Below are 15,701 nucleotides of genomic sequence, written 5' to 3'. Positions count from 1 at the left end.
AATGAGGTCTGGCTATATTTCCTCGCCGTCAAAATCGACCTAAAGTACTTGCTGTATGAATGTAGGTCCATTATGATTTCTACACAGTTTCGATTTGATTTTAGTCATTTAAAACTATAGAGTATGTTTCCCCCCCAACCAATTATATTATTTTAATATTTTTTAAATACAATGATTTTAACTCAAATCGGGCCAAATTGGACCACCTCCGCGAGAGCCGGATCTGGCCTGCGGGCAGCATGTTTGACACCCCTGGTCTAAAGCCTACTCTGAATATTTTTTATTTTACAGGATGTAACAGTCTTCCTAGCAGTTTCCCAGACCAGTGGAAGACCAGAGGAGTAAAAAAAACACGTTCATTTCTCAAAACTAAAGGGAGCTCAGACAGAAGCTTTGTTTGGGAGTGAAAGCCTTATAAACTGTTATTTGGTTTTACAAGGAGTGCTTCTGCAGACAGAATATTGAAGTCAGGGTCTGAATATATATGCAGCTGTTAAAGCGTGGGAGTCAACCAAGTCTACAGTTGCCGTGGTATCAGTAGAGGAGAATGCAGAGTGGCCAGGAAAAATCGTCAACTGATAACTCACTAGCAGATGGTCCGCTGGAAGCCATATTAAAGTGCTTGCTTTCATCAATATGTATATACAGTACCAGTCAAAAGTTTGGATACACCCACCTTTTCAAGGGTTTATAGAATAATAGTGAAGACATCAAAACTATGAAATAACACATATGGAATCATGTAGTAACAGAAAAAAGTGTTAAACAAATCAAAATATATTTTATATTTGAGATTATTCAAAGTAGCCAAACTTTGCCTTGATGACAGCTTTGCACACTCTTGGCATACACTCAACCAGCTTCATGAGGCAGTAACCTGGAATGTATTTCAATTAACAGGTGTGCCTTGTTAAAAGTACATTTGTGGAATTTCTTTCCTTCTTAATGCATTTGAGCATATCAGTTGTGTTGTGACAAGGTAGGGATGGTATACAGAAGATAGCCCTATTTGGTAAAAGACCAAGTCTATATTATGGGAAAAACAGCTCAAATAAGCAAAGACAAACGACAGTCCATCATTACTTTAAGACATGAAGGTCAGTCAATGCGGAAAATTTCTACAATTGCAGTCGCAAAAAACATCAGGCGCTATCATGAGGACCCTGTATATAGCCTCGTTATTGTTATTTTATTGTGTTACATTTAATAATTTTTTACTTTAGTTTATTTGGTAAATATTTTCTTAACTCTTTCTTGAACTGCACTGTTGATTAAGGGCTTGTAAGTAAGCATTTCACGGTAAAGTCTACACATGTTGTATTCGGCGTATGTGACAAATAAAGTTTGATTTGATTTTAACTCTTCAGAGGGGACTCCGTGAATCAGGCCTTCATGGTCGAATTGCTGCAAAGAAGCCACTATTTAAGGACACCAACAAGATGAAGACGCTTGCTTGGGCCAAGAAACACAAGCAATGGACATTAGACGAGTGGAAATCTGTCCTTTGGTCTGATAAATCCAAATTAGAGATTTTTGGTTCCAACCGCAGTGTCTTTGTGAGATGCAGAGAAGGTGAATGGATGATGTCCACATGTGTGGTTCCCACTGTGAAGCATGGAGGAGGAGGTGTGATGGTGTGGGGGTGCTTTGCTGGTGACACTATCAGTGATTTATTTAGAATTTGGGGCACATTTAGCCAGCATGGCTACCACAGCATTCTGCAGCGATACACCATCCCATCTGGTTTGTGCTTAGTGGGACTATCATTTGTTTTTCAACAGGACAGTGACCAAACACACCTCCAGGCTGTGTAAGGGCTATTTCGCCAAGAAGGAGAGTGATGGAGTGCTGCATCAGATGACCTGGCCTCCACAATCACCTGACCTCAACCCAATTGAGATGGTTTGGGATGAGTTGGACCACAGAGTGAAGGAAAAGCAGCCAACAAGTGCTCAGCATATGCGGGAACTCCTTCAAGACTGTTGGAAAAGCATTCCAGGTGAAGCTGGTTGAGAGAATGCAGAGAGTGTAAAAAGCTGTCATCAAGGCAAAGGGTGGCTACTTTTCCAGAATGTAAAATATATTTTGATTTGCTTAACACTTTTTTGGGTACTACATGATTCCATGTGTTATTTCATAGTTTTGATGTCTTCACTATTATTCTACAATGTAGAAAATAGTATAATAAAGAAAAACCCTGGAATGAATCGGTGTGTCCAAACTTTGACTGGTACTGTATATGTAACCACAATTTTAAAGTTCTGTTGCAGTATGACCCACTGGACACAGACGTCAATTCAGCGTCTATTCCGCGTTGGTTCAACGTAATTTCATTGAAATGATGTGAAAACAATGTTGATTCACCAGTGTGTGCCCAGTGGGGACTGTGTATAAAATAGAGTTTGACATATTTGTTCAGTGGTCAAGTGTCCCAAGTGTAACTCAATCTGGCAGACAAAACAGGCTGAGATGTAACTCATTATGATGGTCAAAACTGCTTTGGCAGGCAGAACCTGATCTGGGCCACTGATGATGTAAATGCCCTGAAATATGCACCAGAGGCATAACCACACAGATGTTCCGGGCATAATACTGAGAACATGAGACTACTTGTCAAAGGGACTGGCACATGCTAATTTCTCATGTAAACCAACCACTAATGGGGACTACTAACTGATATACAGGAGACAAGGGATAAGGGGGGTATGGGTTGTCGTGCCACTGTGTACTAACATTTCAATGAAGTGAGAGAGGGGATAAGGGAGTGACTGACTGACACAGCCATTTGTCTTTTGGTTTAAAAGTTATCCCTGTCTCATGCTCAGGCACATTGTTCACATACAGACCCCCTCCTCAGTGTCCCATCCCTCATACAGACCCACTCCCAAGTGTCCCACCCCACAGCACGTCCCCAACAGTTGCTTTGACTATGTTGTCTCGTGTGCCCAGCTGTTATTGGGGTGTACCGCTGACAATGATAGCACTAGCAGTTGTCACGGACTACCATTACTGTCCATCATCTCTACATTACTGGACACAAAACATGCTTACACATGTTTCTTCTTAAGGATACAATGCCTTCAGAAAGTATTCATGTTGTTCTGTTACAGCCTGAATTCAAAATCAATTAATTAAAATAAAAAAATGTAAAAGGGATTCAATTGAGATGTTTCGTCACTGGCCTACACACAATACCCCATAATGCCAAAGTGGAATTATGTTTTTAGAACTGTTTACGAAAATGAAAAGCTGAAATGCCTTGAGTCAATAAGTATTCAACCGTTTTGTTATGGCAAGCCTAAATATGTCCCAGAGTAAAAATGTACTTAACAAGTCACATAAGTTGCATGGACTCACTCTGTGCAATAATAGTGTTTAACATGATTTTTGACTGACTACCTCATTTCTGTTCCCCACACATACAATTATCTGCAAGGTCCCGCAGTCAAGCAGTGAATTTCAAACACAGATTCAACCACAAAGACCAGGGAGATTTTCCAACGCCTCACAAAAAGGGCACCTATTGGTAGATGGGTTTAAAAAAGCAGACATTGAATATCCCTTTGAGCATGGTGAAGTTATTAATTACACGTTGGGTGGTGTATCAATACACCCATTCACTACAAAGATACAGGCATCCTTCCTAATTTAGTTGCCAGAGAGGAAGGAAACCACTCAGGGATTTCACCAATGGTGACTTTGAAACAGTTACAGAGTTTAATGGCTGTGATAGGAGAAAACTGAGGATGGATCAACAACATTGTAGTTACTCAACAATACTAACCGAATTTACAAAGTGAAGAAAAAAAAGAATACAAATATTCCAAAATATGCATCCTGTTTGCAACAAGGCCCTAATGTAATACTGCAAAACATGAATACAAAGTGTTATGTTTGGGGCAAATCCAATACAACACATTACTGAGTACCACTTTCCATATTGTCAAGCATAGTGGTGGCTGCATCATGTATGGGTATGCTTGTAATCGTTAGGGACTGGGGAGTTTTTCAGGGGGGAAGAGAAATGGAATGGAGAAGCACAGACAAAATCGTAGAGAAAAATCTGGTTCAGTCGGTTGGTTCAGTCTTGCAGCAGGTAGTCTAGCAGTAAAGAAAGTTGGGTCAATAACCGAAAGATTGCTGGTTTGAATCCCTGAGCCAACTTGGTGAAAAATCTGTCGATGTGCCTTTGAGCAAGGCATTTAACCCTAATTTCTCTGGATAAGAGAGTCCGCTAAATGACTGAAATGTAAACCACTGGGAAATGAATTCACCTTTCAGCAGGACAATAAACTACACTTGAGTTCCTTACTAAGAAGACAGTGAATGTTCCTTAGTGGCCGAGTTAAAGTTTTGATTCAAATCTACTTTAAAATCTATGGCAAGACCTGAAAATGGTTGTTTAGCTATGTTCAACAACCAATTAGACAGAGCTTCAATAGTTTTGAAAATAATAAATGGGCAAATGTTGCACAATCCAGTTGTTGAAAGCTCTTAAAGACTTACCCAGAATGACTCAGCTGTAATTGCTGCCAAAGGTGCTTCTACAAATTATTGACTCAGGGGTGTGAATATTGAGATATTTCTGTATTTCATTTTCAATACATTTGGTAAAATTTCTAAAAACATGGTTTCAATTTGTCATTATGGGGTATTGTGTGTAGATGGGAGTGGGAAAAAATTTATGTAATCCATTTTGAATTGAGGCTGTAACACAACAAAATGTGGAATAAGTCAAGGGGTATGAATGCTTTCTGAAGACACTGTATTGGAAATACAATTACTGAATAGATGGAAATATGAAGTGATTTGTATCCTTCTCTTTAGTCACAGTGAAACACATGCGTACAGTACATGGAATGCACATGAAAACATTGTACAAAACCTTCCTCACATGCAGAAACAAACTCCCACACCAAGCCACTCAACCACAATACAATTTCACATAAAGTACACTAGTAAATATATGCACAGTGTGGTGTGAACACATGCAAAAACACCCACACAAAAGCAATGTGAGTTGCCTCAAGTGCTTCATGCTGGAATCCAGTTGTTGGAGTAATTGTATAAGAAAGACCGCTTTGATGATGTGTCTGGTTCATAGTAACCTATAAACAAAAAGTGACATTAAGTTCAATCAATATCCTCTGCAGTGAAATGAAAGTTAAACATACATTTATTCTTTTAAGAATACCAATAACAATAGTAAAAAATAATATAGTGTAACAGAAAACGAAAAATGGCCACTATAACCGTTAGTGTGATAAGAAGGGTCATTAATACAGCACCTGGCCCTGGAACTCCTTGGCCGCGCACATCCTGGGTCCAACGGCTTGTCCCAGAAACAAACACGGCACTGGACATGAAGTGCTTGGTTGGGTCTCCATAGTTCACTAAATCATACTGCCCAGGGCCAGGCAGGGGAGGGTTCTTCAGAAGAATCAGAGGGGGAGCTGATATTCCCAGGTAATGTCTCCTCCTTGGACAAGGGTTAAAGGGCATGGGAGAGCAGTTTAAGACCAGAGAGACGTTATCAGAGAAACAATTACCCTGCTAGTCCTGGATCCGTACTCATAAAGCGTCTCCCAGTAGGAGTGCTGATCTAGAATCAGGCCCCCCCCCCCCCGTCCATGCAATCTAAAACATTCTGATCAAAAAGGCAAAACGTCATCTAAATCAGCACTCCTACTCTAAGATGGTTCATGAATATGGACCCTGTGCTTTTACTCACGGTAGGATGGTTCTCCTGACTGGCTCTGGGGCCAGGTAGGCACTATAGGTGCCTGGGCCTGGGACATGGTTATTCACAGGGGACTGGATCCTCACAGAGTTGGACTTGAAGCAGGAGAGGGGAACCTTGGGGCATTTCTGAGTTATGGCATCATTGACTTTGTAGTGACCTTGAACAAGCAAAGATAAACAGTATCATATATAAAATCCTGTAGAGGAGTCAATGTAATGCAGTATCGATTAAAATGATATTCCCAATTAGCAAAAATTGACTGCTTTAATAAAAAGTGTAATACTTACATGGCGATGGTCCTTTTAGAGTGTTTGAGCACATAGAACTCCGTCCAGTTTTTGACAGAAATACTGATTGAGCGGACACTAACGTGTTTGGCTTTACCCCATCTAAAGACACCTAAAGCAATACGAATAAAGGCAAGTCTTTAAACAAAAACACTACAGTCATGGCCAAAAGTTTTGAGAATGACACGAATATTCATTTTCACAAAGTCTGCTGCCTCAGTTTGTATGATGGCAATTTGCATATACTCCAGAATGTTATGAAGAGTGATTAGATGAATTGCAATTAATTGCAAAGTCCCTCTTTGCCATGCAAATGAACTGAATCCACCCCAAAAAACATTTCCACTGCAATTCAGCCCTGCCACAAAAGGACCAGCTGACATCATGTCAGTGATTCTCTCGTTAATAACACAGGTGTGAGTGTTGACGAGGACAAGGCTGGAGATCACTCTGTCATGCTGATTGAGTTTGAATAACAGACTGGAAGCTTCAAAAGGAGGGTGGTGCTTGGAATCATTGTTCTTCCTCTGTCAACCATGGTTACCTGCAAGGAAACACGTGCCGTCATCATTGCTTTGAACAAAAAGGGCTTCACAGGCAAGGATATTGCTGCCAGTAAGATTGCACCTAAATCAACCATTTATTGGATCATCAAGAACTTCAAGGAGAGCGGTTCAATTGTTGTGGAGAAGGCTTCAGGGCGCCCAAGAAAGTCCAGCAAGCGCCAGGACCGTCTCCTAAAGTTGATTCAGCTGCGGGATCGGGGCACCACCAGTACAGAACTTGCTCAGGAATTGTAGTAGGCAGGTGTGATGCATCTGCACGCACAGTGAGGCGAAGACTTTTGGAGGATGGCCTGGTGTCAAGAAGGCCAGCAAAGAAGCCACTTCTCTCCAGGAAAAACATCAAGGACATACTGATATTCTGCAAAAGGTACAGGGATTGGAATGCTGAGGACTGGGGTAAAGTAATTTTCTCTGATGAATCCCCTTTCCGATTGTTTGGGGCATCCGGAAAAAAGCTTGTCCGGAGAAGACAAGTGGAGCGCTACCATCAGTCCTGTGTCATGCCAACAGTAAAGCATCCTGAGACCATTCATGTGTGGAGTTGCTTCTCAGCCAAGGAAGTGGGCTCACTCACAATTTTGCCTAAGAACACAGCCATGAATAAAGAATGGTACCAACACATCCTCCGAGAGCAACTTCTCCCAACCATCCAGGAACAGTTGGGTGATGAACAATGCCTTTTCCAGCACGATGGAGCACCTTGCCATAAGGCAAAAGTGATAACTAAGTGGCTCGGGGAACAAAACATCGATATTTTGGGTCCATGGCCAGGAAACTCCCCAGACCTTAATCCCATTGAGAACTTGTGGTCAATCCTCAAGAGGCGGGTGGACAAACAAAAACCCACAAATTCTGACAAGCTCCAAGCATTGATTATGCAAGAATGGGCTGCCATCAGTCAGGATGTGGCCCAGAGGTTAATTGAAAGCATGCCAGGGCGGATTGCAGAGGTCTTGAAAAAGAATGGTCAACACTGCAAATATTGACTCTTTGCATCAACTTCATGTAATTGTCAATAAAAGCCTTTGACACTTATGAAATGCTTGTAATTATACTTCAGTATTCCATAGTAACATCTGACAAAAATATCTAAAGGCACTGAAGCAGCAAACTTTGTGAAAATGTATATTTGTGTCATTCTCAAAACTTTTGGCCACGACTGTACTTTAATAGCAACATCTTTTGAGTAAAATGTTCAGTACACAAATATGTAAGCCTATTGTATACAGGAAATAAACGTACAGTATTTCATATTTCACATTCCAATATGGATCTAAAACATGGCTTCCCTCTTCTTATCAAATCAAATTAAATGTTATTTGTCACATGTGCCGAATACAGTAGACCTTACCGTGAAATGCTTACAAGCCCTTAACCAACAATGCAGTTCAATAAATAGAGTTAAGAAAATATTTACTAAATGAACTAAAGTAAAACATAAAATAAAAGTAACACAATAAAATAACAATAACGAGGCTATATACAGGGGGTACCGGTACAGAGTCAATGTGCAGGGGTACAGGTTAGTCGAGGTCATTTGTACATGTAGGTAGGGGTAAAGTGACTATGCATAGATAATAAACAGCAAGTAGCAGCAGTGAAAAAACAAAGGGGGGGGTCAATGTAAATAGTCTAGGTGGCCATTTGATTAATTGTTCAGCAGTCTTATGGCTTGGGGGTAGAAGCTGTTAAGGAGCCTTTGGACCTAGACTTGGTGCTCCGGTACCGCTTGCCGTGTGGTAGCAGAGAGAACAGTCTATGACTTGGGTGACAGGAGTCTTTGACAATTTTTGGGGCCTTCCTCTGACACTCCCTAGTATATAGGTCCTGGATGGCAGGAAGCTTGGCACCTGTGGTGTACTGAGCCGTAGGCACTACCCTCTGTAGTGCTTTACGGTCGGATGCCAGGCAGTTGCCATACCAGGCGGTGATGCAAACAATCAGGATGCTCTCAATGGTGCAGCTGTAGAACTTTTTGAGGATCTGGGGACCAATACCAAATCTTTTCAGTCTCCTGAGGGGGAAAAGGTGTTGTCGTGCCCTTTTCATGACTGTCTTGGTGTGATAGTTTGGACCATGATAGTTTGTTGATGATGTGGACACCAAGGAACTGGAAATTCTCGACCCGCTCCACTACAGTCCCGTCGATGTGAATGGGAGCGTGTTCGTCCCTCCTTTTCCTGTAGTCCACAATCAGCTCCTTTGTCTTGCTCACGTTGAGGGAGAAGTTGTTGTCCAGGGTCTAGGGTTTCCGGGATGATGGTGTTGATGTGAGCCATGACAAGCCTTTCAAAGGACTTCATGGCTACCGATGTGAGTTTTACAGGGCGGTAGTCATTTATGCAGGTTACCTTTACTTTTTTGGGCACATGGACTATGGTGGTCTGCTTGAAACATGTAGATATTACAGACTCGGTCAGAGAGAGGGTAAAAATGTCAGTGAAGACACTTGCCAGTTGGTCCACGCATGCTCTGAGTATACGTCCTGGTAATCCGTCAGGCCCAACGGCTTTGTGAATGTTGACCTGTTTAAAGGTATTCTCATATAACCTAGGTTGTGAATAACCTTGAATACTGCACTTACATGATATTGATTAGGGGCTGGTGTCTTGTTCTTAGGGCCATCATGTTGTACAGCCACTGGCAGTCGGAAAGTTCTGGAGCCTCCCCTGCCGAAGCTGTGTTTGTGGATCAGAGAGGACTGCAGGTTATAGGCATTTGGTCCTGGGATACCTCTCTGAGGGTTACGGGGAACTCTGACAGCCTAGTGGAGAAGAGAAGATGCCCTAGGTAAGCATTGTAAGTATGGCAGCGGACCGGGTTTTAAGAGAGTATAGACCTACCTAATAATCTATAACATAAGCTTCATTGGGTTTCTGAGATCCTAAGGACACTTGATTTGATCCCTATTATCGGTAAAGTTTGAGAATACATTTAATTAAAATCTCATGATGATTCTACTGATGAGAACAAAGAGATTGAGGTTGTGAGTAGGGTACCATTAACATGTCTGACCTGGGATGCAAAGCCTCCTGTACCTTTCTTTGAAAAGGAGGGGCTGCTGATTTCAGCAGGCCTGTGAGACATATATGTGCCTGGCCCTGGGTTTTCATTCTGAAACCACATTTTAAAATCATATCATAATTGGACAATTAATGTGTTGGTTGATTTATTGATTAGCTGGAGGACTGATTGATTAACTGGTTGACATATCTACCTGACTGTCTTCTGAAAGGAACCTCTTAGCTTGTGACAAGAACCCTTTCTTATCCTCATTGCTTATCACCACTGTTTGGTATTTGGTGGGTATTGATGATATGTATCCTGGAAGTTTGCAGCCTAGATGAACATAAAAAGAGATATCTGAAGTCTGAGCAGATCGTTATTTAGGTCTACAAAGGATGAAAGGCAAAAAAATTACACTTACTGTCATTCAATCCTTTGTGTATTTTGCCCATCATTAGCTAAGAGACATTCAACACAACTGGAGGGACAGGTGCTCGATGCATTTGTACCACCTGACAATCTGTTTAGAAGGGAAGAGAGTTTGTAATGGCACTGACACTGCAACATCTAACGTTAGCATGTTAACTTTTAGCTGACGACTAGTAGCCACAAGCTAGCGATTTGCACGGTAAATGTAGCTCGATGATCATGATAAAACAAAAGTAAAAAAATTTATTGAAATAATTTCAGGATTTAGACTTTTGTTATGATAATCGAGGTACATTTACTAAGTGATCATAGGATGCGACAATTTATCTCTTACCAAACTGCTGTCACAGTAGCCAGAAACACATTTCTGAGTGAGGATACAATGTTTCCGCATATGATATGTTGCCATGACAGCGAGTAAACGTTCTTGGCGGAAAGCAAAGAGGGCGAGAGAATTAAACGTATTTGGCTCTTTGCACGCAACCTTACCTGTCATCTAGCGCCTACACGTGGCGAATGTTTTTACTGCTTATTTTGATTCATCATTGAAGACGCGCCACTGTTTTGTTTTTCGAAGATTCATCATGGCAATGCATGCAAAAGCGACACCACCACAGATTCCCGACACACGTCGGGAACTCTCGGAGCTGGTCAAGAGGAAACAAGAACTTGCGGTAAGTGAATTAGTTAGCTACGTTTCCATTTCGCTAAATATCTTGCTATATGCGTATCTTGCTGCATCTTATGCTTTATTTGGAAGTTAGCTTGCTAGCTAGCTAACTAACGTTAGGCCGCGCTAGTTACTACGACTAGGCCTCGGCTTTCTACCAACATATTTGTGGCTTTCTCGTTAGCTAGCTACCATACTAATTGAGTTATCGAACATTAGATCAAATGTAACATGCCTTTATTGAGCATGGTGGGTATAGATTATTTTACTCCTGACTCGATGTTTATGTACAATGTGTCGCTGGCGCTAGTTACTATGTAGTAACTTATTTTGCCCACAAGGAGCAGCCAAAACCTACTATGCGCATACCCTCATACATCATGGCTCTGGTACCAAAAGTTTCCCTTTTTATCTGTGCTGGTACAGTATCTGGCTATATTGTAATAACACATTCTGTCCGTTTCATAAACCACAAATGCAAAGTCTAATGCCTTTTGCACACAGGAGACGTTGGTGAACTTGGAGAGACAGATCTATGCATTTGAGGGCAGCTACTTGGAAGATACCCAGATGTATGGGAACATCATCAGAGGATGGGACAGATATCTCACCAACCAAAAGTAAGCAGGACATGGTACAGCACACTTAGACATGAAAAGTGAACAGTTGATATTGAATCATCAAGCCTGTGTTTGCAGTCTACAGTTGAAGTCGGAGGTTTACGTACACTTAGGTTGGAGTCATTATAACTCGTTTTTCAGTCACTCCACACATTTCTTGTTAACAAACTATAGTTTTGGCAAGTCGGTTAGGACATCTACTTTGTGCATGACACAAGTAATTTTTCCAACAATTGTTTACAGATTACTTCACTTATAATTCACTGTATCACAATTCCAGTGGGTCAGAAGTTTACATACACTAAGTTGACTGTGCCTTTAAACAGCTTAGAAAATTCCAGAAAATTATGTCATAGGCTAATTGACATTATATGAGTCAATTGGAGGTGTACCTGTGGATGTATTTCAAGGCCTACCTTCAAACTCAGTGCCTCTTTGCTTGACATCATGGGAAAATCAAAAGAAATCAGACAACAATTCTATACTTCCACAAGTCTGCTTCATCCTTGGGAGCAATTTCCAAATGCTTGAAGGTACCACGTTCATCTGTACAAACAAAAGTACGCAAGTATAAACACCATGGGACCATGCAACCGTCATACCGCTCAGGAAGGAGACACGTTCTGTCTCCTAGAGTTGAGCGTACTTTGGTGCGAAAAGTGCAAATCAATCCCAGAACAACAGCAAAGGACCTTGTGAAGATGCTGGAGAAAACCGGTACAAAAGTATCTATATCCACAGTAAAACAAGTCCTATATCGACATAACCTGAAAGGCCGCTCAGCAAGGAAGAAACCACTGCTCCAAAACCGCCATAAAAAAGACAGACTATGGTTTGCAACTGCACATGTGGGCAAAGATCGTACTTTTTGGAGAAATGTCCTCTGGTCTGATGGAACAAAAATAGAACTGTTTCGCCATAATGACCATCGTTATGTTTGGAGGAAAAGGCTTGCAAGCAATGTTTTGCTTCTGGAGGGACTGGTGCACTTCACAAAATAGATGGCATCATGAGGAGGGGAAATTATGTGGATATATTGAAGCAACATCTCAAGACATCAGTCAGGAAGTTAAAGCTTGGTCGCAAATGGGTCTTCCAAATGGAAAATGACCCCAAGCATAATTCCAAAGTTGTGGCAAAATGGCTTAAGGACAACAAAGTCAGGGTATTGGAGTGGCCATCACAAAGCCCTGACCTCAATCCTATAGAAAAGTTGTGGGCAGAACTGAAAAAGCGTGTGTGAGCAAGGAGGCCTACAAACCTGACTCCGTTACACCAGCTCTGTCAGGAGGAATGGGCCAAAATTCACCCACCTTATTGTGGGAAGCTTGTGGAAGGGTAGCCGAAAACGTTTGACCTAAGTTAAACAATTTAAAGGCAATGCTACCAAATACTAATTGAGTGCATGTAAACTTCTGACCCACTGGGAATGCGATGAAAGAAATAAAAGCTGAAATCTATTATTTCACATTCTTAAAATAAAGTGTTGGTCCTATCTGACCTAAGACAGGGAATGTTTACTTGGATTAAATGTCAGGAATTGTGAAACACCTTAGCCAAGTACATTTAAACTCAGTTTATGTAAACTTTCGACTTCAACTGTATTTACCCTGTTCTGTATTGTTCCGTTATAGAAATTCCAACAGCAAGACGGACAGAAGAAACCGAAAGTTCAAGGAGGCAGAGCGTCTGTTCAGCAAGTCCTCCGTCACTTCTGTAGCAGTGAGTGCTTCACCTCACTCTATCCTCTGCCTGTCCTCTCAATATGTTCATGCTAGATCGTGTATGATTGCAAAAATGTGTAAATGCTGAGTCTGACCAACTTTTCGCCTTTGTTGAACAGGCTGTCTGTGCACTCGGTGGGATACCAGATCACATGAATGAAAAGCGTAGGTATTTGGTTCAGAACAACTGCATGGCAACTTGTTTTATTATTATTTTTATTTTTTCTTACCACAGTGCATATGTCTGTGTGAGATACTGATAGATGTGAGTGTGACATACTGCTCCATTGTGTGGGACAGAGAGCGACACGTCCCCAGACCTCCAAAACCAGGAGAATGAGCCCAGTCAGGAGGACACCGAGGATGCAGACGGGGCCCTGCAGGACCTCAAACCTCAGAAGGCTGTATCCTCTTCCTCAGGCAGTCACCACGGAAGCCACAAGAAGAGGAAGAACAAAAACAGACACAGGTACTTGACCCTAAACACAGCCCCCTGGTCTAGGCTAACTCCTAAATACATCCCCCCTGGTCTAGGCTAACTCCTAAATACATCCCCCCTGGTCTAGGCTAACTCCTAAACACATCCCCCCTGGTCTAGGCTAACTCCTAAACACAGCCCCCTGGTCTAGGCTAACTCCTAAACACAGCCCCCTGGTCTAGGCTAACTCCTAGGGGGCTTTCAGTAGGACACATTGTTGTGGAACGTTCAGGTGGAAGGTAGCCTAGCGGTTAATGCTAAATGAGTGAAATGTAAGATTAACTGAACATGGCCTTACTGTCGAGTCTGAAATCTGTGCTGTGCTCTCAGTCTTTTTGATTGCTATGGATAATGCATGTTGTCTCTGACTCTGGAGTTTCTTTGGCCAAGCTGCTAAGCTTGTACTGCTTTTGTTTTTCTTGGGTCAGCAACACACCATTTTAAAGTTGTCCGGGTCAGTTTGATTGGGTGTACTAGTGTATAAACATCTGGTTTATAGCAAGTGGATAGTCTTTGTTTGTGTTGGAGCTGGAATGTGAGGAATAGTAAGCTTATCACACCTGTTCCTGGCCACATTATTATATGTTGTATGTAGCTTAATATATTTAGCGCCAGATCTGCTCAATAAGATATGCTTCATTTTGTGAAAAGACAAAATATTGTTGTAGGTTAATTTTACAGATATGTAGGCATCCCTTTAGAGTGAGTCAGGCCGTTGTACTAACTACTGCTGCTCTTTCCTCCCCTAACGCTGCCCCAGCCCTTCTGCCATGTTTGATTATGACTTTGAGTAAGTCTCCAATTTTACTTCCTGCTTCCTGTGGTGATGCATCCTGGCTACGTACCAAATGTCACCCTATTCCCTACATAGCGCACTGCTCTTGGGCTCTGGTCAAAGGTAGTGCACTATGTAGGGAATATGGTTCCATTTGGGATACAACCCCTGCCTTCTCTGACCCCATCCTGACTTTCCCACTCTCTCCATCCCTCAGCTCTCTGTTTCGCTTTTGTCGCTCTAGCTCTGTCGATTCATGCGTCCTCATAGTGAATCTATCATTATTGCATGTCCAAATCTTCAACGATGTCCCAAATGATACCCAATTCCCTATTTAGTGCACTACTTTTGACCAGGCCCCATACAAGGAATAGGGTGCCATTTGGGGATGCACCCTTCATTTCTCAAATCATGTGTTGTTTATAATAAGGTATTAGCACCTTGCTTCTGTAGACTCAACACTAGATTATTAAGTGTTAATGAATCATAGGGGCTTAAACACTTCTTCTATAGAAGTTCAGTGTATTTCTTGACCCTTCATGGTTTCATTCCAAAAGGTCAAGTTCCCCTAATCCAGTTATGAAAAAAGCTGCTCTTCCTGCCAAAATGAGATGGGGAGGTCAAAGGTTGAGTACAAACAAACATATTTCGCTGCACCCCAGGTGTTCATATGGTGCTCTGGTAGTCTTGTTGTGGTTTGGTCTCTTAGCTTGAGTAACTGTAGTGGTGCTTGTTGTCCCCCCTAGTTACCGTTGTATTTAGTCAAACCTGAAATAGGCCTACCTAACACAACTCTTGCATTGTTTTGTTTTTAGATTTGACATGAAAGTGAACAAAAAACCCAGAGTGGTAAGCTATTCATTTGTAGGACAACATAACATTTAAATGTCTGCTCATTGCTTGCATTGAGCTATCAATAAAGACATTTGTTATTAGAAAGATTTAGGTTCTGCTTTTAATTCTGTTGTCTATGTTGTCCTTGTTCCACAGGATTATTCGACTTGATCAGGTGGCCAGACAGAAAAGGTCTACTGTGAAGCAGAGAGCCCCTCTGAACTTTAACTGTCTTTACGTACATTGTGTACATTGCATGAAACATTGCCTCTCACCTGCTATCAGAAATATTTATGTTTCATGATTTTCCTGCAGACAAGGTGTGTTATTGCATGTTACTCAAGACGCGGGTGGGGGTTGGATAACACACCTTATTGTATAGGGTTGAAAATTCACTATTTATTATGTAACTCCCACCATTTTTCTCTCCTTGTATCAAAAAGTTGTTTTACTTCGTATTAGTCATTGTGTAGTTTTGTAGCTCTAGAATATCCCAGCTTCTTTTTAATATTTTGTTTTATTTTGAAATTTGTTTTGCATAAGATTGTAATAAAACCTTGAAATTACAA

General features: G+C 41.5%; 2 protein-coding genes across 7 annotated transcripts; one reads left to right on the top strand and one right to left on the bottom strand.

Annotated features, from left to right (window-relative positions):
* Positions 1–4,568: 4,568 nt before the first annotated feature.
* On the bottom strand, positions 4,569–10,614 carry stpg1 (sperm-tail PG-rich repeat containing 1). 3 transcript variants are annotated; one of them, XM_071375363.1, is made up of 9 exons: positions 10,366–10,416; positions 10,024–10,122; positions 9,814–9,935; positions 9,612–9,710; positions 9,181–9,360; positions 6,031–6,142; positions 5,732–5,900; positions 5,289–5,479; positions 4,569–5,108 (listed from the first exon to the last, which is right to left on the bottom strand). In XM_071375363.1, exons 2-9 carry the CDS (start codon positions 10,055–10,057, stop codon positions 5,035–5,037), a joined length of 981 nt encoding a protein of 326 aa, XP_071231464.1. In that variant the 5' UTR covers positions 10,058–10,122; positions 10,366–10,416; the 3' UTR covers positions 4,569–5,034. The 3 variants fall into 3 exon arrangements, with proteins under 3 accessions (XP_071231464.1, XP_071231463.1, XP_071231465.1); XM_071375362.1 differs by lacking the exon at positions 10,366–10,416 and adding an exon at positions 10,521–10,614 and having other exon boundaries at positions 4,903–5,108; XM_071375364.1 differs by lacking the exon at positions 10,366–10,416 and having other exon boundaries at positions 4,903–5,108; positions 9,635–9,710.
* Positions 10,383–15,701, top strand: LOC139559388 (chromatin modification-related protein MEAF6-like). Of its 4 annotated transcripts, XM_071375367.1 has the most exons (9): positions 10,383–10,705; positions 11,206–11,321; positions 12,956–13,043; positions 13,165–13,210; positions 13,346–13,514; positions 14,284–14,313; positions 14,856–14,924; positions 15,114–15,147; positions 15,289–15,701. In XM_071375367.1, the coding sequence occupies exons 1-9, from the start codon at positions 10,616–10,618 to the stop codon at positions 15,301–15,303; spliced, it is 657 nt and encodes a 218-aa protein (XP_071231468.1). In that variant the 5' UTR covers positions 10,383–10,615; the 3' UTR covers positions 15,304–15,701. The 4 variants fall into 4 exon arrangements, with proteins under 4 accessions (XP_071231468.1, XP_071231469.1, XP_071231470.1 ...); XM_071375368.1 differs by lacking the exon at positions 14,284–14,313 and having other exon boundaries at positions 10,502–10,705; XM_071375369.1 differs by lacking the exon at positions 14,856–14,924 and having other exon boundaries at positions 10,506–10,705.

This window comes from Salvelinus alpinus, chromosome 29, assembly GCF_045679555.1.
Source record: "Salvelinus alpinus chromosome 29, SLU_Salpinus.1, whole genome shotgun sequence".
NCBI lineage: Eukaryota > Metazoa > Chordata > Actinopteri > Salmoniformes > Salmonidae > Salvelinus > Salvelinus alpinus.
Note: the sequence above shows the minus strand (reverse complement) of the source record. Positions and strands in the feature narration are given on the sequence as shown.